The 25730-nt window shown below is 41.7% G+C and overlaps 1 protein-coding gene across 6 annotated transcripts in view; it reads right to left on the bottom strand.

The window, feature by feature from the left end:
- The window catches only part of PTPRO (protein tyrosine phosphatase receptor type O), a 1002672-nt gene that overhangs the window by 217295 nt on the left and 759647 nt on the right, over positions 1-25730 (bottom strand). For 3 of the 6 annotated variants that reach the window (XM_078674014.1, XM_078674016.1, XM_078674015.1), the window contains exons 16-17: positions 20774-20842; positions 3637-3720 (exon numbers count right to left, since the gene is read on the bottom strand). In XM_078674014.1, coding sequence (XP_078530140.1) covers positions 3637-3720; positions 20774-20842 — 153 coding nt within the window. The remainder of the gene's footprint in view (positions 1-3636; positions 3721-20773; positions 20843-25730) is intronic. The other 3 variants (XM_078674019.1, XM_078674018.1, XM_078674017.1) reach the window with 1 other exon arrangement.

Here is a 25730-nt window from a genome sequence, read left to right as displayed (position 1 = left end):
AAGTGAACATTAAAGTCTCCTATTAATATGTAGTTCTTGTGTTTTAGGCATGAGGGGTACAGCTGAGTGAGGAGCTGAGTGCTAAAATCCTGTTTGTAACCCGGAGGGTTGTAGATAATTGTACCCCGACTATATTGTGGGCACCGTTTAATATTTGGAATGCTAGGATTTCGTGCTTCCACAGCTGAACCACTGTTTCAGGGAGGCAAGTAAAGCAATCGTTAATAAAGCAAGGCTATACCACCTCCTTTCCAGCCATTCTGTCCTGTTTCAGTAGTTTGTAGCCAATTGGTAGGGCAATGGAGATGTCCGGAGAGTTTTTATCAACTAGCCAGGTCTACGTGATAAAAGCTAGGTTGGGCTTTATTTCGGCTAGTACGTCCCATATTTCAAGGAAGTGCTTAAGCACTGATCTAGCATTGGAATACGTACATTTCAGATGGGGGCTGTTCTCTGGACTCTACGGCCAATTTATGGATGAATGGCTGTACCATTTGCAGTAGAGGCATGAAAAAGGACCCATCGTGTTCCCTGGAGAGGCTTTTGTGCACTGTGTTTTGGTGCTTGGAAGACAATCTGCTAATTCTATAAGTTTCTCTTTCGAGTAGCAGAGCTTACTGTCTTGATCTGGGCTCGGAGAGCAGATCCTGGGTCACGGTCATGACCCTCCCTCTCCCAAGTGCTGCGTGCAGGTAGGCAGTTGCGAGTGCAATTCGATGCACATTCAGTTCTTAAAATCAAATTCAAACAATTAGCGATTCAGTATTCAGATTAAAAAGGTTTAAGAGCAAGTAAAACTAATAAAAAGCTACAAGTGAGCTGTCTCACTTATTCAGGCAATCTTTCATACATAGAGAGAAGCAGAGAAGTACACTACTCCAAGAGAGAGGCAATATAGAAAAAGAGGGGAATTAGATAGAGGTGAATGCAGCAAGAGGTTGTGGAAGATAGAGGGACTTGATGAAAGACAAAGAGATACAAAGTAAAGAGGAAAATGAGAAGAGGTATAAAAAAAACAGGTCAATTAAAGAGATAAGTGGGGAAGAGTCATGGACAGATTAAAAGAATGAATGGCCAGAGTTTCAAGGAAATAATGGGAATTTGACCCTTTGAATTTAGAGTGAGTTAGGGTGAAGAACAGGATGTCTCACTGGTGGAGCTCTCAGATGTGGGAGACGCTAGAACAAGGGGCTATGACTATTTCTTTGGAAAAGGTGCCCAGTAGAGGTAAAACCTGTATGTTGAATGGGGCAAAACTTTCTTTGTAAGGACCAGGACAAAGGAGATGGAAGAACAGTAAATGTTGTGCTTCGGCTGCTAAGATACATTTTATCTTTAATGAAAGATTCTTGGTGGGAAATGTTATCATGGTGAGTATAGAGCTAGATTTTTCATCCAATAGACTTTTCATCCACTCTTTTACATAAAAATGTGTTTAAAATGGATGCATCTATGTCTGAATGCTGCAATATTGCACTTGTGAGTTGTTCACATCTTATATATGGTCCCCTTTGTTAGGTGACCACTCAAAAAGATGTGTGCAAGATATGGGTTGCCTACTGGAATGCTGGTAGTTTTACCAACAAATCTTCGTAAGATGATTGATTGTTGGTTAGATGGGTAACTGGAAGATCTGACAATGAATTCAATAGCGATAGATCGTTTTTTTTTTTACCATAGAACCACAAAGTACTGATATTTCCATCTCTTAATCTCTGATTTGTTTAATTCAGAACAGATCTGAAAATTACTGTTTAGAACTAGTAGCCACCAGAATTAGAGATTTCTTTTTAAACTTGTTATGCTATTAGATCTTCCCATGTTATTAAAATGTCAGTAACATAAGTTGCATGAGAAACAGGGAAGGACACTACTATATAATGAGTATGCATGTTAGCTGTAAATCTTTTCAACTGCCCTCTCACTTTTTTGTAGAACATTGTGGGGCATATTCTCAAGCCCCTATCGCCACCACAACGCCACTTTTAGTGACATTGTTGTGGAGATAGGGGCTTAGCCCTATTCAGAAGGCAGCGTTAAGCCACGTTAAGTGGCTTACCGATGCTTAATGCTGCCTTGTGAATAGGGCCCTGTTCTCGCTGTTTTTAGCGTGAAAGGGGCGTTGCGGTGGGCATTCCACAGCAACACCAATTGAGTTTGACGCTACCTCCTGTTCAAAATGGTAGCGTTAATAGGAGGTAGCGCCAAACATAAGACCAGGAAAAATCTGGTCTTAAGGTGGCGAAATGAGGAGAAATGCTTTATTTCTCCTCGATTTTGCTTTTTTCATGTGTGCTGCCTTGTGCAGCACACATGGAAAAAGCAAAATGCCATGGTTTGTTTATGTACAGGAAGGTGTCCCTTCCTGTACATAAACAAACCTTTTTTTAAAATGCAGTTTTGTAACTTACATGTGTTCTGCATGAAGCATCACACATGTAAGTTACAAACTGGCATTTAAGGTTTGTTTATGTGCAGGAAGGGACACCTTCCTGTACATAAACAAACCTCCCTGCTTGCAGACACCCTTGCACTCTGATGCAAGGGTGCCTGCGTTGGCGCTAAGTTGTGAAACTTAGCACCATCGCAGGGGGAAACACGAGGCTGCACCATATCCTTGAGAAAAGGGTGCAGCCTCGCGTTTCTGAAGTGGCGGAGAGAGGCGTTAAGCCAAGAAGGCTAACGCCTCTCTCCTCCACTTCCTTGAGAATATGGCCCTGTGAGTCTCATGTTAGATACAACAGGAATCGGCTCATCTGGAACCAGGTACAGTAACGTCGCAGAACTGTAGCGAACTTGAACTGGGAAAAGAGGAGAAAACAACAAAGTGCAAGGTGCACAGGTAAGACAGTTGCAAGGTGGCTTTCTCCTCCACCTGCTGCCACTTAAACAGCCTAGAAGTGCCAAAATCTCTCCTCGATTGGATGTTTCCTGAATCAGTCACTGGGGACTCTACTTGTTTGTGGTCTGGAAGTTCAGCTCTTGTCTTCAAAAAAGAAGTAAAAAAGCTTCAGATGCTACTCTAGGAGTGTCAAATCATCTCAGCGTATCCAGCATTGTGTAGACTCCAGTCAATCTTGAAAGTGCTATTCTAAACGATACATATCGCACCATTCTTATTTCTCTCTGATTGTCATTTCCTTTTCTCCTTTCCCATTATGTATGAGTCGAATGATATTTATACAGCACTCAGATACCTGAACGAGTCCTGTTCGCACTACATAAAACTCCGAAAATAAATAAATAAATGCAGTGGCCACAGACTGGCCCTCCATACCTTGCTCTCAAGTCACCTCTGTCTCCTTGCTCTCCTTGTCCTTGCATAAATCTCGACATTATGTGAGTAACTTGCAAACTTACCTGATCAATCAAGAAAATACCTGCCTAATTTGTGGCAAGAAATATGAATATTCAAGCTTAATATAGCCAAGCCCGTATTTGCTAAATGGAGTGTGGTAGCGCAAGCAGTTCCATGTGGAAAATTATTCTAGTTTTTTCATTATGTGCCAGCACTTAAAAGGATTTGTTCTAAAGAGTTAACATTTAGAAAAGCCTTTTGAGAAACAATCTAATGTCAGCAGTTACAAAATAAACAAGAATTTGAAAAACAGTTGGGAAAATAGAAAAATAACTTACCAAGGGTTAATATAAAAAGCCAAAAGATAATCAGTCCAAAGACATGAAGGTAGTAGAGTTAGGAAAGCAAATATACTCCTACGCCTGTGAGCATTAATGTGTACAAACACAGAGATGAAAAATTAGAAACAGTTAGTAGTGCAAACACAGTAAGAGCAGTAAATTAGACAGACATTAATTGAACTGGACAGGCGCCCTACCACCCCATTTCAATTATGTAATTTAAAATTGTGAAAATATTACAGGTTGTATACAACAGGTACTCAGGCAGCACCTTTCTATGCTTTATTGTTTTCCTGATTATTCTATCTATTCATTTGTTTTTTGACGATACTATCTGTTCTGTGCATTTTCATTACTATAAACATTATTAATTTTATAACTGTATTCTACGTCTCTGTTTTTTTAATAACTATTTTTCCTTTTATTAGTGATCGATAATTGTAAACTCTACAGCGACAAGAAAGTGACAAAGGTGAACTGTATGATTACTACTATTGGACCCATTATCACTTATCAATACATTTTACTCATTGTCATTAGCCAATCAAACTGAGAACTGCAGAGCGGTAATACCACTAAGGGACATACAAGAAAATAAATAAAACTAATTAAATAGCTAATTAAATAAAGTAATTAAATTAATAAATGGACAGGAAAGACAAAAGGAACCATTACATGTAAATAATTAACAAAGAAACAGCTATGACGTTGCATCTAAGAAGTTGAAATACATGACATTAAGATTAGAAAATGAGGGATATGTGACAGAATGCAACAGGTGTAATGTTCTTGCAGGACAATGAGCTGAATTACAACTATTCCATGTCTTTTGTTGGTTATGCCTATTATATAAAACAAATATCCAGTACACACAATACATTTTGTAAATAGCTGCCTCTAGAATCTATGACCTGGTAACACTCCGATGCACTTGTGGTTTTGCAGGCATGGAATTCCTCTGTGTGCTCTTGTTGTGCATGGATAAGATATTTAATTTTCTGCATCATGTTTTATAATTATTGATAATATTATTGTGAATTATCTTTCTGTAGAATCATGATTAAATTCTAAATACATATTAATAAAGTAACACTTAATAAACACACATTTTAATAGAATGCTTTTGCTAATATTCAATTTGTTTCATGATAAACTTAAAAAAGTCATACAAAGAATAGTTTAGTTAAACATACTATGTTAAATTGTGTGTTCTATTGCAAGCAGCCTTCATTATTTACAGACACAGTCCAAAATCATGCACAGTCCAAAATTACATGTCCGTCAGTATCATCCTATATGCTTTATTACAAGATAAAATAATGTATCCGATTAATACAACAATGTAAAACATGCTGAGTGAAACATTTTCAGTAGTAGATATCCCCATGGGGAAACAGCCAGTACAAGGCAGCCGTTACCACACATAACCATTACAATGCAGCCGTTACACCGCAGGCACTGTTACCATGCATAACCAATATCATGCAGGATTTTAAAATGCATATGCCTTTACCATGCAAGCCTTTACAACAAATTTTGGACATATAAATATTCACTGAAAAAACCATAGGTTTCAGGCCTGATATAGTTAGGAATTAGCATTTAAAAAACCTTAGAAATTCACTGAAAAACCTGTAGATTTTAGGGGTGTTATAGTTAGCTGGACATTTCACTCATACAAAACTTATTGAAATGCCTCCGATATAGTTAGTTGTACTAACTATATCTAGCGCGCCCACAATCCACTGCTGATGATGTCTCATATTACATCATTCATGACATGGTCAGTGACATCACTGATGACATCTCAAATGACATCACTGATGACATCATCCAGTGAATGTGGTTTGCTTTGTTATTTAAATATGTATTATATATATAGCAATTTGCATTGAAGAATGAGTGGATATATAAATATAAATATCTGGATGGAGGATTTAGTAGCAGTGTGATTGACTGTTTACTTGACTAATTTAAAGTGTCTCTCTAAATATATTGGATAGTGACTAAACTGTGTGAACATCTGTATCACTTTGTCAGTTGTTGTAAAAACTACTTCTCCAGTTGGTTACTAGCTATTTGAAAGTCTATATTAGTTATTGATTAGTTAACTAAGTATTTGTATGGGAGAGTGAATGTGTGTGTGGTTCGGTGGGAGGTGTGTGACTGCCCAAAGATGTGTGAATTGTTGATTTAGTAGGTATATGACGTTAAGACTACATGTTATAACAGTTGTTTGGGTGAGTGAATATCTTTATGGGTGTGGTAATGAGCAAATATCTCTCTTAATGGTACATGTCCAACAAAGTAGAGAAATAAAAGGCAATGTATGTGTCAGTTGTTGTTTATAAATAAGTATACATAAGACTCACTGATTGTATGCATGACTGTATAGATAACTGTATACTTGTAATAGTGATTTTATAACACACTAAGTATAATTTACTATCTATATGAATAGATAAAGTGGTGTTTGTATAAGTGTATAGCTAAGTAAATGTAAGTATGATCCATTGTTTGCATACGTGAATAGGATGACTTTATAAGTGAATAGGATGTGTGCTGGTGTGTAATGTCGATATAGGTGTATAAGTATATTTGATAGTGTTCTATTGATCATTGACTGCATGTATGAGTGAATCTGTAGGTAAGTGATTAGATGTGTGTATAGATCTAGGAATCACTGAGTGGTTTTTTAGAAACTTGTATCGGTGTGTCAATGGATTTAAATATGGTACTCTGTATGTTACAGTAAGTGACGAAAGGTTATACTAGTGTATGTGTGTGTGTAAATGCAAATGTAAATATGTTTGTATTTATATAGCGCACTTCTACCCAGAGGTCTCGTAGCACTGTATTCATACTGCTGTGGAACCCATCCTGGCTTTCCTGTGAAATGTCCACTCCTGGGCACCCCCAAGGTGAAGCCAGGCATCCAAGCGCTGCTGGGGTCGTTGTGGAGATTAAGCAAGCTATTGCCCAGAGTCACAGAGTGGGACCCATGATTAGACTAGGCACCGAGGCGAGAATTATCAGGTCCGGGGAAATTGAGTCCAAGAGCCGCCAAGGCGGGTATTGAATCCTGGTCCCGGGCCAGTTCTCTGCATCAGGGTCTGCCGCTCTAACCATTGAGCCACGCTTCTCCACTCCACTGTATGATGAGGTGTATCGTCACGTGGATGATGTCATCAGTGATGTCATTTGAGATGTCATTAGTGATGTCACTGACCATGTCATGAATGATGTAATATGTGACATCATCAGCAGTGGATTGTGGGTGCGCGAGATATAGTTAGTACAACTAACTATATCAGAGGCATTTCAATGATTTTGTATGAGTGAAATGTCCCGCTAACTATAACACCCCTAAAATCTACAGTTTTTTCAGTGAATTTATAAGGTTTTTTAAATGCTAATTCCTAACTATATCAGGCCTGAAACCTATGTTTTTTTCAGTGAATTTGCAAGGTTTTTTAAATGCTAATTCCTAATTATGATGTGTGTGAAACCTATGGTTTTTCTGTGAATTTCTAAGGTTTTTTCAATGCTAATTCCTAAATATAACGTGTGTGAAACCTATGGTTTTTTCAGTGAATTTCCAAGGTTTTTAAAGTGTTAATTTCTGTATCAATTTTTATATTTTTTATATATTTATTTTCCAAAAAACTGCCTTTGTATATTGTAATACATTGACTGTATCCTGTAATATGCAACGGCACAGCTAGTTTTTATGATTTGGATAAAGTTAAACAGTATAGTCTACATCTTCAATCAAAATATATACAGTCAAATTTGTCAATTAAATTTTTTTTATTCAACGTGTGCGCAACGTGCGCTCACCTCGTGATTTTTTAAAAAAAACAAATGTTTTTTTTGCCCTTCGGGGTCCTTCAGAGACCCCCTGAGAAGGCCTAGGGGGTCAGGGAGTCTCTACCCTTCCCCCTTTTCACGTTCTCCACTATTGTTTTTGACTCAGTTCTGCCTCGAGGGTGCGAGCAAAATGCGCGCACCTCGCGATTTAAAAAAAAAAAATGTTTTTGTTGCTCTTCAGGTTCCTTCAGGGACCCCATGAGAAGGCCTAGGGGGTCTGGGAGTCTCTTCCCTGCCTCCTTTTCACGTTTTTAAAAGCTTTTACGAAAATCGGGTAAAACATCATTTATATGCGACGGTCGCGCAACGTGCACGCATGTGTGCGCGCACGTTGTGCGCATGTAAAGTCATGTGACATGAAAACAACACTTTTGATTGGTTTATAGTAGATTCTTTACCCCACTCACTTCCCTCACTATCTCTTTTGGTTTCCTGAGAGAAGGATCTCTGCTTTGTTCAAGCTTTTTTCATATCAAAATGGCAGAGCAGCAGCCACAGGATTCTTCTGAGTTTGTGTGTGAGTAACTCTATAGATGAGTGTCCGTGTGTAATAAGATGTATCGGTGTATGAGTACATATGATGAGTGAGTATATGTATGAGTGCCCATATAGAACTGTTAGTGAATGACTGGATGTGTATGTAGATTTTGGAATTACTGAATAAGTTGTTCTAACTGGAATTGGTATCTCCATTTTTTTGAAAATTTTAGTTTCTATTTTTGAATGTGTGTATCAAGGGTTATATTACGCTGAGAGGAGGTCTGCCACTCTTTCACAAGGATGATGTCATCAGTGATGTTATTTGAGATGTCATCAGTGATGTCATCAGTGATGTCACTGACCATGTCATAAATGATGTAATATGTGACATCATCAGCAGTGGATTGCGGGCGCGCGAGTTATAGTGAGTACAGCTAACTATAACGGGGGAATTTCAAAGGTTTTTTAAATGGTCATTCCTAACTATAACGTGGCTGAAACCTATGGTTTTTTCAGTGAATTTCAATGGTTTTGTAAATGATAATCTTTAAATGTATTAATTGTTATATTTTTTATACTGATTTACTACATTATTTTAATTTATTTATTTTTAGATATTTTATTTTTTAAATTACATTACATATTTTTAATATAAATTGTAAAAAAAATGCTTTTACACCTCTCTGCAACGCAGCCCCCTGACGCGTTTGCAGAGGGGGAACTAATTCCCCTTGCATACTGGGGGCCAACTAGCCCACCAGGAACCTCCAGTATTCCCCAGGGGGCTGCATTGCAGAGAGGTGTAATGAGGCCACACCCTTTTTTATACCTCTCTGCAGCGCAGCCCCCGGGCGCGTTTGCAGAGGGGGAACTAATTCCCCTTGCATACTAGCGGTCCCTGGGGGCCAACTAGCCCACCTGGAACCTCCAGTATGCGACAGGGGGCTGCATTGCAGAGAGCTGTAATGAGGCTATGCCCCTTTTTATACCTCTCTGCAACGCAGCCCCCTGGCGTGTTTGCAGAAGGGAAACTAATTCCCCTTGCATACTGGGGATCCCTGGGGGCCAACTAGCCCACCTGGAACCTCCAGTATGCGCCAGGGGGCTGCATTGCAGACAGGTGTAATGAGGCTATGCCCCTTTTTTACACCTCTCTGCAACGCAGCCCCCTGGCACGTTTCCAGAAGGGAAACTAATTCCCCTTGCATACTGGGGTTCCTTGGGGGCATACTAGCCCACCTGAAACCTCCAGTATGCGCCAGAGGGCTGCATTGCAGAGAGGTGTAATGAGGCCACACCCTTTTTTACACCTCTCTGCAACGCAGCCCCCGGGCGCGTTTGCAGAGGGGGAACTAATTCCCCTTGCATACTGGGGGTCCCTGGGGGCCAACTAGCCCACCTGGAACCTCCAGTATGCGCCAGGGGGCTGCATTGCAGAGAGGTGTAATGAGGCTATGCCCCTTTTTACACCTCTCTGCAATGCAGCCCCCTGGCGCGTTTGCAGAGGGGGAACTAATTTCCCTTGCATACTGGGGGTCCCTGGGGGCCAACTAGCCCACCAAGAGCCTCCAGTATGCGCCAGGGGGCTGCGCTGCTTTGCCCCGGGGGACGGCGGTCCCCGGGGCAGTGTGTGGGGGGGGGGGATTGGGGCCCCCCACACTTCTTTATCACTATGCCCCCGTGATTTGGTTCCCCCCCCGGGGGGTAATTTGAAAAAAACAGACCGGGTTTTTAAAAAACATTTTTGGGGCCTTGGGGGTCCTTGTGGAACCACCTGGGCAGGCCTAGGGGGTCAGGGTGTTTCTACCCTGCCCCCTTTTTGTGTTCTACACGTTTGTTTTTCTGATTTCCTGTGCCTCGGTCTACCGAGCACAAGATGGCTGCCAACACTTCCTGGTTTGAAGTGTTGAAAGCCAATGAGCATGCAGCTCGTGCTGATTGGCTGCCACAATCTGTCAACACTCCAAAACAGAAATTGATGGCAGCCATCTTGTGCCTTGGTAGGATGAGGCACAAGAAAGCAGAAAATCAAACGTGTAGAACTCAAAAAGGTTGCAGGGTAGAAGCACCCTAACCCCTAGACCTGCTCAGGGGGTCCCACAAGGACCCCTAAGGCCCCCCCAATTTTTTTGGGGGGAAAATCGCAGGGTATGCGTACCGTACGCATACCGTACTCGTACCGTACGCGTACGGTGGCGCACGGTGCACGCACGGTGCGCGCTTATAGATATATTTGTTTTCTCTTTTGATTTTCTCAGGAACTACTGGAGGGATTTCCACCATTTAAGCAAAAGCGTGATCTGCGAATCAGACTCTACCATTTTGCCAAATTTCTTGTAATTCCGTTCAGCCGTTCGGGCTGTAGCCGTGTCTAAACGTCCTATGGAAAATAACATGGGGAAAACACGTTTTGGGACCCCCCTTTTTTCTCAGCCCCCACTTGACGAATTCCCCCAAAACTTTCAGGGAAGGAGTGGAGCGGACCGGGCCATCTTCTTTGAGAAATCTCACAATCGTTTGCAGTGATCCTGGATCTAGGAATAGGGATAGCTGCAAAACTCCTACTCGTGGAAGGAATGGAACAGAAATATGTCGGCTTTGTGTGTAGCCTTTTCTCTTACATTCTCTCACTTCTGTCTGCTACCTATTCCATGTTTGTTGTTAAATTATCATAATCAGAAGCACTGGCAAAGGCAATAGGTCTGGTGTTGACTGCCTGCATTTTGGCTTTGGCAGTGCTTGTTTCCTTTTGTCGTGGTTTTTGTATAACCTAATGCTGGTGGAGCTGCCAGAACCATGGCAATTAAAAAATACATTGGCTAAACACAAAAATATGTTTTGGCCTCAAAAAACATGCAACGCTTTAGTACTCCCTGGCACTGAAGGGAAATACTTGCTGTGGCTGTACTCCCTGTGAAAGAGCAGAATGCCGTTAATCACAGTAAGCCTATCCAGCAGCTGAAGTCGACTTTCCCACTATCCCATGCTGTATGATGTAGTGGGTGGCAGAAGAACGTGGATGATACAACACAAACTAATGGATGAAGAGAGCTGGGTGAAATCCCCTATAAGTAAGCATATCATAACAAGTATACGTTTAGTAAAATGGAAAGGTGTGATGTAATTCTAGACTCCTTCAATACTTCCTAAGGTATGTCATAATAACTCAGCGTCTTCTTTGAATAGCTAAGAGTTATCCAGCTCTATCTCTCTGTTTCCATCTTCAAGAACACATTTTTTTCTGGCTAATGCAGTCACTAAAAATGCTTTTGAAGATCTTTCATGTGTTTTTCCTCTTGTGAGATATTGTACTTCCGAGTGGGACCTTAGCACTTTTCTAGTGGGACTGGTAGTCTCAACTTGTGGAGCCATTGCTTCATGTGCAAAGAAATGCTCCCCTTATGGGACTGTTTTTCTTGTAACTCCTGGACTAGAATGGTCCCTGAGAATGGAATACTTTGTACAATAAGCTTAAGTCGATACAGATTTTGCTTCATTTTTTTTGTTTTCAATATTAAACTGATTTACGTTAGAGTTGTGAGCTTCCTCTCGGGTTTCTGTTTACAAAACAATATGTATTGACTATGAAAGACACCCTTCAAAACATATTGGCTTCATATACGAAAAAACACTAACACCTACAGCTCCCATCACAGTTTCTTCCCTGCAACACTGAATATATTTGTAGGAAATTGATTTATTGGTTGAGGGGGCTGTACGCCCCAATCAGGAAACAATCACAATCCTTGTCAGGGTAAACCACAAGAGCCACTAAATTAAGCTATGCTTACCCCTCTGGCAGATTGGCACAAATCAGTTAGTCTTACCTTAGAGGCAATTTGTAAAGTATGTATGCAGCACACAAACACTAATAAAGTGAAAACAGAACACACTATAAATATAATTATGCCAGAATGACCAAAATCCAATTGTTAGAATCAGAGAAATGCAATTTAAAGTTTTTAGTGAAAATAGCACCTAAAAACACAAAGTGCCACTCGCGGTTATCTGGTCGTACAAGACCGGGGGACATTCACAAGTTCAGGTTGACTGCGATGGAGCACAAATCAGGGACAAGGTTAGTCCCGCTGAAGAAGTTGCCTTCATCACACATGAAGAGTACATTTGCGGTGGAGGAAACGGTGATGAGCAGGAAATGCATTGTGGATGGTCGAAGACAGGCCGGGTGTCGTGGGCTGCCATCCTTGTAGCGCAAAGAGCACATCCGGTGTCACAGGCTGTAATTGCTGTAAGCTCTTGTTGGCAGTCAATGCAAGCTGTCGTTGTTGCACAAAGTGCACATCTTACTTTGCTGGTCATCTCTGGCAGTCGCTGTTGCACGAAGAGCAGGCCTGACCAGAGGTTCTCATTGGTGGTCATCAAGGATGGCAGAGTCTCAGTGAGAAGGGGCCCATTCGTGTTTGCGAAGAGCCCAAACTTCAGGATTTTACCTTTTCTTCTCTGGAGTTTGCCAAAGTGATGGCAGCCAAGGCTACAGGATCGGGGGCACCTTTTTGGGATTAGGAACTCTCTCCAACAGAAGCCAGCAAGCCTCCGGAAGGTCCAGTGCATCAGGTGAGCTGGGCATTTGCAAGGAGCTCGTTTGAACTTGTATGTCCCTGTAGTTCACACAGGTCAGTCCACTGACCCCTGGAGTCATTCAGGTAAGCCTGTGTTGAAGGTAAGCAGTCCTCATTCCTAGAGAGCAGGCAGGCCTCAGCCCGGGGGTAGGCCTATGGCAACGGGGATGTCCTTCTTCTGTAATGTCAACAGTTCTAGTAGTGTTCTGAACAATAGCTCAGGAGGTTCAGCCCTTGCATGGGGTGGATTCCCTATACTACCGTCACCTCTGGTTCTGGAAAGGTCTTCTCTTTCCCCTGTCAAGACTTCAATCTGTCTGAGGGTGCAAATAACAGGGCAGACCTGGTGTCAAACGCATTTGTATGTACAGGAGGCAAAGCCCTTTGAAATATAAGTGGGGCTGAGTGCAGACCCTCCCAGTCCTCCTGCCAGGATGGCCCATCCTGCCCACACCTAAGCCTCCTTTGGGTTACTGTCTGGAAGCAATCCACAGACTCCAACAGTAGAGCCATTCACAGGCACGTTACCCAGGACACTGGCAGAAGGCACAAATGGTTATGAGAAGAAAATGCCATTGGCATTTTTAGAATTGTGACTTACAATCTCACTTCACCATTTAAGAGTAGTTTAAATTACAAATAATTTCAGTGTAAACAGCATATCAATACCTGTTCCCAATCCAATGTTATCACTCATTAAATTTAATAAGGTAACCCAGTGTTAGTCAATGGGAGAGATAGGCTTTACAAAAGAGAAAAATGGCTTTAGGAGTTTTTTAACTGCTAGGATATAAAAAACGTAACAAAGGATCTACATTTTAAATACAATGCCCCCTGCCCTATAAGTCTTTAGGGCTTACCTTAAATGTGACTTATAAGTATTAACAAGGAAGGTTTAGGCCTGGCAGAAAGGTTATTTTGCATGTCAAAATAGCAGTTTAAAACTGAACTGCAGGCTGCAGCAGCAGGCCTGTGACATGTTTTAAAAGGCTAATTTAGTGGGTGGCACGTCGAGTGCTGCAGGCCAACTAATAGCATTCGATTTACAGGCCCTGGCTACATATAGTAGCATTTACTAGGGACTGACAAGTAAATTAAATGTGCCAATTAGGTGTAAACCAATGTTTCCATGTTTGAAGGAGAGAGAGCACAAGCAATTCAGAACTGGTTAGCAGCAGTAAAGTGCACAGAGACCTAAGGACTACAAAAATGAATTCAGCAAAACAGCAGGAGTGAAGGCAAAAGGTTTGGGGAATACGAGGGCAAGAATGCTAGGTCTAACAACATTTTACGTTGTGAATATATTAAACTGTCATGATCTGGATAGCCAGCCACAGGAATACAATACAGTTTGCATTTTGCTTTGGATAGGAGCTGTTAAATTCCCTGGAAGGCACCAGAACAGTGAATCCAATCTAATCTTTTGATCTAAAGAAATCCGTTATTAATGGCCTCACCCAATTCACCAAGAAATCCACAATACTCAGCAATTGATTTTATTAGCAGTTTTCATTATTTCCAACATGCCATCCTTATTGTTGCCATTTTAGATAATTACTCAATAAAGATGCAGCATCGTGTAGGGTGTCCAGTGTCATCTTCAACATAAGTAGATAAAATATGTTTGCAAGAAGCAATAAACTATTGAAAAAATAAATGGTTGCTGTAAGGGAGAATAGTGGTTTCTAAAACTACAAGTGGGTGAAGGATGGTTTCAGGCAGCTCAGTCGCAATCTATCTATAATATAGAAGGGGAACCATCCGCTGTACAGTCAAGTCAGTGTGTGTGATGGCATTTACTGTCTGGAGCATTTTACAACCTTCTATAACATCTATGATGTCAGTCAGTCAATATAAATTTATTTGGCACAGAGCCATAAACGATATAAACAAGCAATGCATACAAATACATTGTAGTTAAAACAATAAAAATGAATAAACACCTTAAAGATAAAAGAATAAAGCATTTAAAATATGTATTAAAACTGCAATGTTCAGTACCCACGGACTACATGAGCAAGTGAACCGACAAACAAAGGGGCATACAGCGAACACACATTACTTACTGTTACTAATACTTGGAGTAACATCAGTCATTTCTTGCCTTCCTCATTCTGGCACATCCGTCCTACATTGCCAAGGGTGGCGGATGCCGAACTAGTCTCTCATCACAGAATTATTGTCAGCATATCTGGTATTTGTATGGGTGGGCTTCTCAATATGTTTGAAGGAACTAGCATTCTCAAACCACATAGAAGAACCCAGCATCAACCTGTCTACACCAGGGGTACCCACTGTCAAGCCCAGCATGTGCCCTTTTCTCTTTTCTCAAGGGCAGGTAAGTCTAGTGGAGAAAATGAAATTGCATACATTTGAATCGGGCACTACCTGATAATATTGTATTGTATACTGGCCCAGTCTTCCTCTGACCTCTCCTGCCCAGTGGCAAACACTGGAACAGAAGAAGAGCTTGGCAGAGGGGAATTTCCACCCTAGAGGCATGCTATGTGATGTGGGAATTTTCAAGACCTCTTGCTCTCACAACACTACCATGCACTTAGAACTGACCTCTATGAAAACAAATGTCTCTCTATTTTCCGCATACATGTGCAGAACATTTGCCACGTACAGAGGTCTCCCACTTGCATCAGTCTGGCTCTTGCCTATTCACCAATGTTTATCCTGCATGTTATCTTATTAAACCCTGGGATCACAAGGATAGATCTGGTTCCCAAGCCATTTGCTATTTCATTCTCTTCAGGGAGCACTTCCAGCAGTACTTTGCTTTAGATTAGAGAGAGGGAACATATCCCCAATTCACACCATATCACCTACACCAGTAGGAGAGTTCCAATGCCCTCCTGTTAAAAACATGACTCTCTGTCGCCATCCATCAAATTGCTCAATGCAATTGCACTACAATATAATAGAACTCAAAATCTAGCCAACCCAGATCTCCCTTGACTAGCACGGGCTGTACTTTGGCCAATGCCATTCTGTATCTATCAGACTAGTCAGACTTAAAAATAATGTCTGTAGGTCTGTAATGAACCACAACACACAATAAGAAGATTCACAAAATAGTGCTGTAATTGGGACACTGTAACTAATTTGCAGAGGGCTATGCTACCATTGTGTGATAGCTGTAGTTTTCATCATTGATCTCAATGCCAAAAATGCTTATCCCATGATGCCCTTCAGTAAATCATATGTGTCGCTGGATACGTAGACACCCAGACTATTGTGAGTATTGGGAGCCCACATCAATGGGTTACTTGAACCATTTGGAAAGCCAGGGGTTTTGCCACCAGGGCTAATGGTAAAGGTGAGAGCTGGCATCTCTGGTGAGTGCCCCTTCCCACTCACCATTGCTTCGAGGCAATGTCTTCTGTTCAGATCTGACAGTTGGGTAGGTATAGAGGAGTCCTACCCAGCTTAGAAGTTCTAGCCCAAAGGTTATACATTTGAATGCCTGATACAAATAATTACTCCTCAAGGTGCCAAATGCACTTTTGATATTTAGTGAAGCAGAAGAGGAACCATTCAGATACTGGTACAGCCTTCATCATGTATATAAACCTGCAGAGATTTGGTGAGTTTCCCATGCTCAGACAGAAGTCTACATGTTCACATTTTGCTGAAGGTATTTTAGACAACATTAAGCATTGATAAAGACCTGCATGAGGCCCTGCCAGCCCATTCTGATCTTGTTTTGGTGCTATCACTATGCCTTGCGAGTTCTATTCTCTTCTATTGGGATGTGTAAAGTAAATGACTATCCATAGGCGTCTTAGTGCTGGCATCCACTAACACTAGCTGACATCAAATGCTCACCGGAGCATCATGATAGGCAGGGACGCTAAATTCCAAAGGCCCAGGTTTTCAGATACTTCCTGAACATACGTGTATTGTCCATCAGATACAGGCTACTTGTCAGGGAGTTCCATGTTTTAGGAACAAGAGAGGAGAAAGAATGGCCTCTGCATCTCATCCTGTGAATTTGAGGAACACTCATTAGCCAACCTCAGAGTCCTCCATGGTATGTACAGCTGAAGTACACTGAGCCTTAAACTTCACCCGCTGTTCAATTGGGAGCCAGTGAAGCGTTCTGAGCTGATCGGTATCTTGGGGTGTTTTACAAGAGGCGTGGCACTGCATTTTGTATAACTTATAGCCTTTTTGCTTACATATTGTGGTACACTCAGATACAGTGAGTTTACTCTTGCTCTCACAGCACTACCATGCACAATAGTACCAGAGCTTGTACAACAAGCTTTCTAGAAAGAAGGGGAAGCAGATCTAAAATTTTCAGAAGCATTCAGAAGGCCATAGAAGCTGGCCGAGTTTCCTCGCTTGAGATTCCATTGAAAAGGTACTGCCCAGCCATGTCCCCAAGTTCTTTATGGGGGTTTTAGGGGAAGGGGGCATTCCTAAACAGTCAGGCCAGCCTGATAGAGGCTGGATGTTCAAAGTGTTGCCCAACAGCATGACCTCTGTTTTGTCTCCATTAAGTTTAATTCAGCACCGGGCCCTCCAGCTGGCTACTTTCTTCAGTCATGGACCAGCTCGTTTGGAATTTAGCCCTTGCTCAGGTGAGCTGGAGAACACTAATTAGGTGTTGCCTGTGTAAGATATGATCAACATTCCAAGTGCTAGAATGATCTCAGTGAGAGGGCGCATGTAGAAATTAGAGAGCGTTGCACTAAGTACAAATATTTGGGGCATTCTGCATTTCACGGAAAAGGTGTCAGAATAACATGTTTTGACAAACACCTGAAAAGTCCTGTCCATGAGAAATTACGTAAGTGTTTTAAACCACTGTCAGTTATTCCGTCATTGGTAGTTCTCTGAGCAAGGATTCGTGATCTACTATGTTGAACACCGTTCTAAGATTCCGGAGTATGATGGTTGCGGAGCCTCCAAGATCCTGCAGCATCTTGACCTCTTGAACCACTGCCAGAAACACTTTTTTAATATTGTGCTGTAGTCAAAATCCTGTCTGAGTGGGATGCAGGATACTATTGGATTCCAGGAACAGAGAAAGGTGTTGGATAAAAATGTTCTCCAATACCTTGCCAAATCCAAGTAGTAAAGAAATGGTCCTAAAACATAGTGGGTCCAAGTTAGTTTTTTATAGGGTTTTTATTACTGTGTTTCTCCATGCAGGAGGAACTAGACCACTTGTCAATGACAGATTAAGTAGGTCCAGCAAGACCGTGAAGATGTATTCAGATCCTTGTACCCGGATATGAGAAAGGGCAGGATCGAGAGGGTAGCCTCACTTCACCTTGCTATAAAGCACTGAAAGAATGTCTGGTGTAATCTCTAGAAAGGTAGATAGACATATCGGCAAATTCCCATCAGCTACCCCACTTACAGAAGAATTTGGCTCCCAGTTAAATATCTCGGAAGGAAGAGTAGATGTCTGCGATTTGTTTGAGAAAGAAATACGCTAGGCCATTACAGTGGGCGACAGTAGGCTCTGGTATTGAGCTGTCTGGTTTAGGCTTGGTCAGAGATTTAACAATTTGCAATATTTCCTGAGGGGAATTGGAAGCCCTGTTGATTTTGGATGCGTATTATGAGTTGTGAGAGGAAGTCTATTCGCTGCTTGCACTGAGCCATAAACCTCCAGAAACTTGGATGCTAGCAACGATTAAGACAACATAGAAACAGGAAATGTACCTCTAGTCATGAAACCAATTGGTTTCTACCAATTGACTGATTGGTTCCTTCCGTCTTGTGTCGTAAAATAAATTTTCAGTACTGACCTCTGAGCCTTAGAGAGTCTGACCAGCAAAGAATTCAAACAATTGACCATTGTGCAGTTCAGGTGAATTAGCGTAAATTGTTGTGCAATATGTAGCAAACATATAATGTTTGGCAGTCTGTATTTGCACTTCCCCATTGTCATCTCATAAGGCAGTTATAGATACTTGCTGTACTTCGACCATTACTAGGTTTGTCAGGATTCTGTCTGGCCTACCTCTCTTGAAGTGTTGAATGGCCATGAATTCACTAAAACCTAGGTATTGCAGTCTGTACAGGACCTTCTCATACTGAAATTTCACATGTATGAGAGAAGTCCCACTGTCGCACTCAACCACAACAAGTCTTTCTAAGGACAACATAGGAAGCTCAATCTCTCTCACTTCCCTACCAATTTTGACTGAATACCTATCGACGTTCTCATATGCAAACCTCCAAGCACCACCTTCAATGCTTCTCACTACATCTCTGAATTATCTTCCGACCTTCCATTGTTCTCTTCTTGTATTAAATTATTGAGTCCCTCAGTGTGTTTCAGATGACAGTATCTTGCAATGCTGTCACCTGCAATCTCTATTTGTGGATACACATGGGTTACCTAACCCACTTCAATGTTAGTATTTTAGTAGGAAGGGTTTTACAAAGATATTCAGCAATCACCACCTTTCTCAGCAGTTAGTGTTAGGACAGGAATTTGTCTAGGTTGTGTCCAGGCAATCTAACGGGAAATCGTTTTTTTCTTATAAGGATGGGTATGCTGTTCATCAAATGTCATCCGTACCCAATTAATCATCAACTGTTTGTCTGCAGTGGCTTTTTCTAGCGTATGTTTTAGGAGTTGATTTGGGCTATCTATAGTAATGCTCAGTAGGCCAATTAGTATTGCCATTGTTACCTTTGCTTTCCATTCTCTGGGGCTCACTGTATGCCTATTGAATGGGCAAATGGCCCTCCTCAATTCAGAATGTCCTTTAACCCCATGCATTCTAGGCGACCATGCCACCACCAGGCCCACTGGTCACCATGGTCCCTGGCACCGGCTCCACAACAGCATTAGATGCCCCCAAGTTGAATCTCAGTGGGTCTGGTACTGGTTAGTATCACTTTTTCCATCCACTTACTCAGGCCACCATGTCAGCTGCTGTCAGGCTAAAAATTTAAACCGATTGCACACTGCAGACATTGTAACAGGGAATAACCTGCAGACATTGTAACAGGGGATAACCCTATTGGCACTGAATTGGAGGATTATGGGTGCCGGTAAACATTTTTGATATAATGCCTTTTCTGTCATCTTGCAGGCATGCCCACTCACGTCACAACGGAAATTAGTGTACACTGCACCAGAACGAAGATAACACCACGTATTTCATTGGTGACACTGTGTATTGTGATGTCAGAGAAATGAAATGTCAGTAGTAACTCAAGGAGCTATTTTAATCTTTTTTGTGTATTTATTGCACAGTTCTTATAATGGGGAGAACAATTTGTCCATGATTCACAATTTCTATTTTGTTATATTTTTTTCCAAGAGCAGAATCCTACTGTAGGCTACTTGTGAATGCTGTTCCAGAACCCTTGCAGAAGGGAAGCTCCCCATGGGCAATTTAGAAAGGGATGTTAGTCCTGATGAAACCTCCAATTTTTGTAAAAAACCTATACTTTACATGCTCACTCCCAACACAGTATCCCAGCAAGTAGAACATATTGCAGACTTGGCATTTTAAAAATGCTTACCCAACATATCATGTTTTCTATCTACTCTGTTTCATCCCACAATACTTTTCATACAAGTGCCCAGATTCTGCCAATGGAGGTATAATGGTACATTAGGAAGAAATGTAATAGTGTCAAACAAACAATATTCCTCTGTTGCCAGATAGCATGTACTGACATATATAGCTGCACATTACGTGTAAATAGATTAGATACAGTCTGTGTTCATCCCCAGAAGAAGTTGACACTTGCAAATTCGAACCAGGGTAGTCAGCCATGCATGTGAATTTGAGATAAATCCACAGATCATCTGGTTTACCTACACTGAAAATTAGACATTAAACGTTTATGAGTTTGGGTGGGATTATCATGGCCACGATGGGAATTTATAATAACATAGATGTTTAATGCCGAGAAGCAATATTAGGCGCATTTGCAATTTGTGTAATAGGTACAGGCCATATCTCACCGTGATCAGTTATTGGAAATTCCACTTTAATTTAAACGTGGTGTTTCATTTTACTGTAGGAGATTCCCGGGGTGTCATGTTTGAAAACATATACTCATCCTGGTTTTTTTTCCCCTTAGAATAGATTTACCCCACAGAGCAATGAACTTCAAGTAATGTATTTTAAGGCATTATCGGTTTGAATCAGAATCTAATAATTTTAAAGAAAAACTCCGGTGATAAGTTATTTCTGACTTTAAAGGACACTCACCAAGTATATGGAAGCTTCCCATCTCTTTCCAGTGTTGCAAAATTTACAAATGTTCCAGCCCCACATTCCCTGTAGAAAAGGAGCAGATAAAAAAGAATATATATTTAAATAAGATCTTCAAAATTCAGTACAATACATTGTTTATAAAAATTGTGATTTAGTCATGTTTTTTTAGGTTAGGTAAAACACAATTCCAAAGTGACAGACTAGCCTAAGTAATCGACAAGGTGTAGATGCAGGAGGGCAGGATGGGAGACTCAAAGATGGCCACATGTGCCATGTTGTTAAATACATCAAGCAAAAGACTGAAAGGAGATTGCATATGTACACACACATTTTAGCTTTCCTTGAAACTAATGAACTACACTCGACTCATGCAGTTCTGCTTCAGAGGCCAACACAGCGCCGAATTGGTCTGTTTCACAGTCTCAGAACAAGGGAGACGAATGATCGTTGCTGGAGGCAGTGAGTCATTAGTCCTTTTGGACCTATCCACAGCATTCAACACGGTCAAACATAACATACTTTTGGATTATCTCTCAACTATAGGGATAAAATGCCCGAAGGGAGCGGTGACTGAATGGCCTTGCCCTATTGGAAGGGAGGGTTCCTCATGGGGTCACAGGGATGGGGGAGGGGAAAGGGGGGAGAGGGCCGGGTGGGTGGGAAGCAGTGGGTGAAAATCCCCCCAAAAAACCTCATCTCAATATTAAGTAATGTCCGTCTGGTTGGCATTGAGGGTTTGCAGGTTGATGGCAGGAACTCTTATAAGGGATAGTGAGGTCAACTTTATCTCCTGGAACGTAAACGGGTTAAGATGCCCCCGTAGAGAAAGACTGATACTGAAATACTTAGAACTCTCCCCTGCCCAGATTTGTCTCATACAGGAGACGCACTTAAGTTTTGTAGAGTGTCGCTCAGTATTTTCTAGAATCTCTTGGGTAAAATATTATTGCTCCTCGCAACAAACGATCAACAGTAGAGGTATAGCAATTTTGATTAAACGGGGGGCTTCTTGTTCTATTAAATCCGTACAGACTGACCATGCAGGGAGGTGGTTAGTGGCACTGTTGGACTTTGGAGGATCAGAGTTAGCATGTGCCTCTTTTTACGGTCCAAATATCGATAATCCGTCTTACATCTGTAAGTTACAATCTAAATTAACTGAGGTAACCTCCCCTCTGATTATCGGAGGAGATTTTAATGTCCTCCTAGACCCATTAAAAGACTGGTCTAATCGAAGCCACTACATAGAGGCCCCTCGAGTGCGTCAAGCTATGACGCACTCGAGCTATGAAGCTATGAAGCTATGACTGCTCCACGATCTGGATCTGGTGGATGTCTGGAGGACAAAGAGAGGAAACTCTCAGGGGTTTACGTTTTATAGTAAAAAATATTGTGACTCTTCCAGGATTGACTACATTCTAACTGACCAGTCTACCCTGGACATTCTAACGGGGATTTCTGTATTACCAAGTCACCTATCCGATCATGCCACGGTGACGTTCTCATATCTTAGGAAGAGATGTATGCTACAATTTAGATGGACTCTCAATAGAACTATGCTGTTGAACCCCGAGATTATCCGGGCCATTAAATCATCTTCCCTAGATTACTTCCTAATAAATATTGGCTCGACGACTATGAATTTTGTCTGGGACGCCTTTAAGGCCAACCTGAGTGGCAGGCTACATGGTTTTATTTGTTACAAGAATAGGGCTGAGGCCCGGGAGCTACATACTATTGAGGGGAGAATTTTGTATTAAGAGACCGAGAGGAATCGACTCAGTCATGGGAGTCCAGGTAGGTTAGCACAAGTTCAGGGCGACCTGGAAGGTGCTAGGCAGGAGTATAGGGGTAGACTGGGTCAGAGGTGCAGGGCTCAATGGATCACTAAAAACATGCAAAACTTTGAGTATGGGGAGAAGGCCGGCGCCATATAGAGGACATGCAAGCCTGCCTACTCTCCCTCTTTTCGGATCTCTATAAAGAGGATTTGGTTCCTTCCCTGGACCATATACAAACTTGGCTGAGAGGGAAATCTCTGCCATCTCTAACAGACGACAGTCATGACAATCTCAATGCCCCTATCACTTTAGAAGAGATTAAAGATCAAATAAGAAATGTAAAAATAATAAGGCAGTGGGAATGGATGCACTTCCAAATTAAGTTTATAAATTTTTATCAAATGAATTGCCCCGGCATTGGCTACTATGTTTAATTCGGTGTATAGCCCGACAAGCCAGGTCCCCAAGTCCTGGAAGGAAGCAACCATTGTTTTGATCCTGAAACCGGGAAAGGACCCCCTGAAAGCTGACTCTTATCATCCAATCTCCCTGCTGAATGACGATTATAAGATCTTTATGGGTATTATAGCGGGGAGATTGGCTAAACTGATCCCCAGCTTAGTTAACATCGATCAGAAGGGCTTCGTAACAGGGAGGTACATTCAGGAGCAGACACAGCTGTTGATCAGTAACAACGACTTGACCATGGCGAGATCAGATCCTTTGGCCATAGTGGCCTTGGATGGGGCCAAGGCATTCAACAAGGTCTGTTGGGTGTACCTTTGGGAAGTCCGAGGAGCAATGGGCTTTGGTCCCATTTTTATTCAAACTCTGAGAAAGTGTTATCAGGGAGCATCGGCATGGATCCTGTTGAACGGTATGATGACTTCCAGTTTCAACATTCAGAGGGAAACAAGACAGTGTTGTCCTATTTCCCCTCTGTTGTTTAATATCTATATAGAGACATTGGTGCAAGCAATTAGATTGGAGGACTCAATCTACCCTTTTAAATCCCAACTTTATCAGTGTAAGTGAGCCCTGTAGCTGATGATTTAATGTTATACACTAGTAATCCGGGGGTGGCTATACCACGGGTTAAAGTCCTTTCGGAAGAAGTTGGCTCTTTCTCCGGCAATTTAGCCAATACTTCTAAAACAGAGGTGATGTACTGGAACATCGACCAATGGGAGGGCACTACTAGTACAGAGCTAAATTATTTGGGCATCTCCATTGATAAAATCCCCTAGATCAACCTGAACAAAATCACTAAGGAAATAGATTTCCTCTTTGCTAGATGGAGGAATCTTACCCCGACAATCTAATGGCAGGGTTAATCTGGTGAAGATGGTTATCCTCCCAACCTGACATACGCTGTTCCCTTGATTTTCCAGAGTAAGAGTATTTGCAAGATTCAAAATAAGATCGGGAGCTTTATTTGGGGAGACAAGGGAGCAAGGCAGTATTTACAACTCGTATCCTCGTTCGGTGCAGAAAAGAGGGAGATAAGAGGAGATTGTGAAATGGAACATTTTCTTCAATCGGCACATCTAAAAAAGAAAGAGATTTCTATTTGGGATAAGAAGTTTCTGGATGCAGAAGATCTGGAACTCCCATTGCAATTCTCAGTTTGGAATCAGTCCCCCTTCAAGTCTAATATAGTAGACCAGTATGAGCCCTCTCCGAAACTACTTTATAAATTTATCAAACCAGCTTGCCTAAAGAAGAATCATTTTTTCGTTGTCAACAGACTTTACTATTACCCGGCCAAGATAGCCAACTTTGCCCCACAGTCCAACCCTAAATGTCCAAGGTGCATGTCTCTGAATGCTAATGACATCCATATCTTTCATGACTGTTCCGAATTAAGAACTTTTTGGAAGGGGGTGGGAGAAATCATTAGTGGTATTTTTAAAGTTAACATCAAGGTTAATCTACCATTTGTGTTTTTCGGTGATGATGGTTTGTTCACTCAGAAGGCATCACAGATTCATAGTGGGCTGCTGCTCTATTTGGTGATACTCGCCCGGAGAGAGATCTGTATGAAGTGGAAAGACCCACAGCCCCCGAAATGTGAGGACTGGCTTAAAGCCACACTTGCTATGGCTCACTTAGATCAGAATGGAACAGGGGAAAACTCGATAAACATCTGGCAGCCCCTTATGAGTTGGGGCAAAGACTTGAGATAAATATACATCGAGCTGCCTCTCCTCCTGGCCCTATGATTACACCAAGCCTTCATAAAACGGGGCTGGTCAGGTCGACCTATGCAAGTGCAGTAAGCCGCAGGGCGCCCAGTTGGTAATGATGGCTTTCGATTAAGATCTGCAGAAGCTTATTGGTGAGATGAGAAAAAAAACAAAAAAAATAGAGGGATAAAAGGTCTCGCCTTATCGCTACCTACCTCTTGTTGTGAGAATAGTGAACAGTTTGTGGCTCTGGAAGATTATTGCTCCCCAACCTTTTCCTTACCATGTGGCGTACAACAAGTGTGGTTACTGAGTCCCACACTTTTTAGTGTTTATGTGGCCCGCTGTCTAGACTGAATAAATCCCATGTATTCACTGAGGTATCTTACGCCGATGATACACAAATAGTGATATCGGTAGCCAGCAACCCTGATTAAACTGCTCTCCGTTTCCAGGACTGTATGCTGGAAGTGGGAACATGGATGACCTTAAATTGTTTAAAGCTCAACTCTAGCAAAACAGAGGTCATACTGGTTGAAAGGAACACTACTTTCTGGAGCCCTATTTGGTGGCCACAGGAATTGGGAAATTTACCTACCCCAGTTGACAAAGCAAGGAATCTTGCAGTTGTCCTTGACAGCAACCTATGCTTTGAGGGATAGGTCAATGCTGTCACATCGTTCTCTTTTTTCACCTTAAAATTCCTTAGAAAATGTTCCCTTTTATTCCCCCTGAGCTTCAAAATACAGTGATGACTGCCTTGGTACTTTCAATGATCGATTATTGCAATGCCCTGTTCATAAACATCAAGAAGAAAGCCTTGTCTAAACTCCAAATTGTACAGAATGTGGCAGCTCGCCTTCTTCTAGGTATTCCTCTGTGTCTTCTGCACTCAGTCACCTACACTGGCTTCCGGGTCAAAAAGCTTAAAGATTTTAAAGCATTGTGTATTGCCTTCAAATCCCTTCAGGGCAATGGCCCTGA

The sequence above is a fragment of the Lissotriton helveticus genome, chromosome 1_1 (assembly GCF_964261635.1).
Source record: "Lissotriton helveticus chromosome 1_1, aLisHel1.1, whole genome shotgun sequence".
NCBI lineage: Eukaryota > Metazoa > Chordata > Amphibia > Caudata > Salamandridae > Lissotriton > Lissotriton helveticus.
Note: the sequence above shows the minus strand (reverse complement) of the source record. Positions and strands in the feature narration are given on the sequence as shown.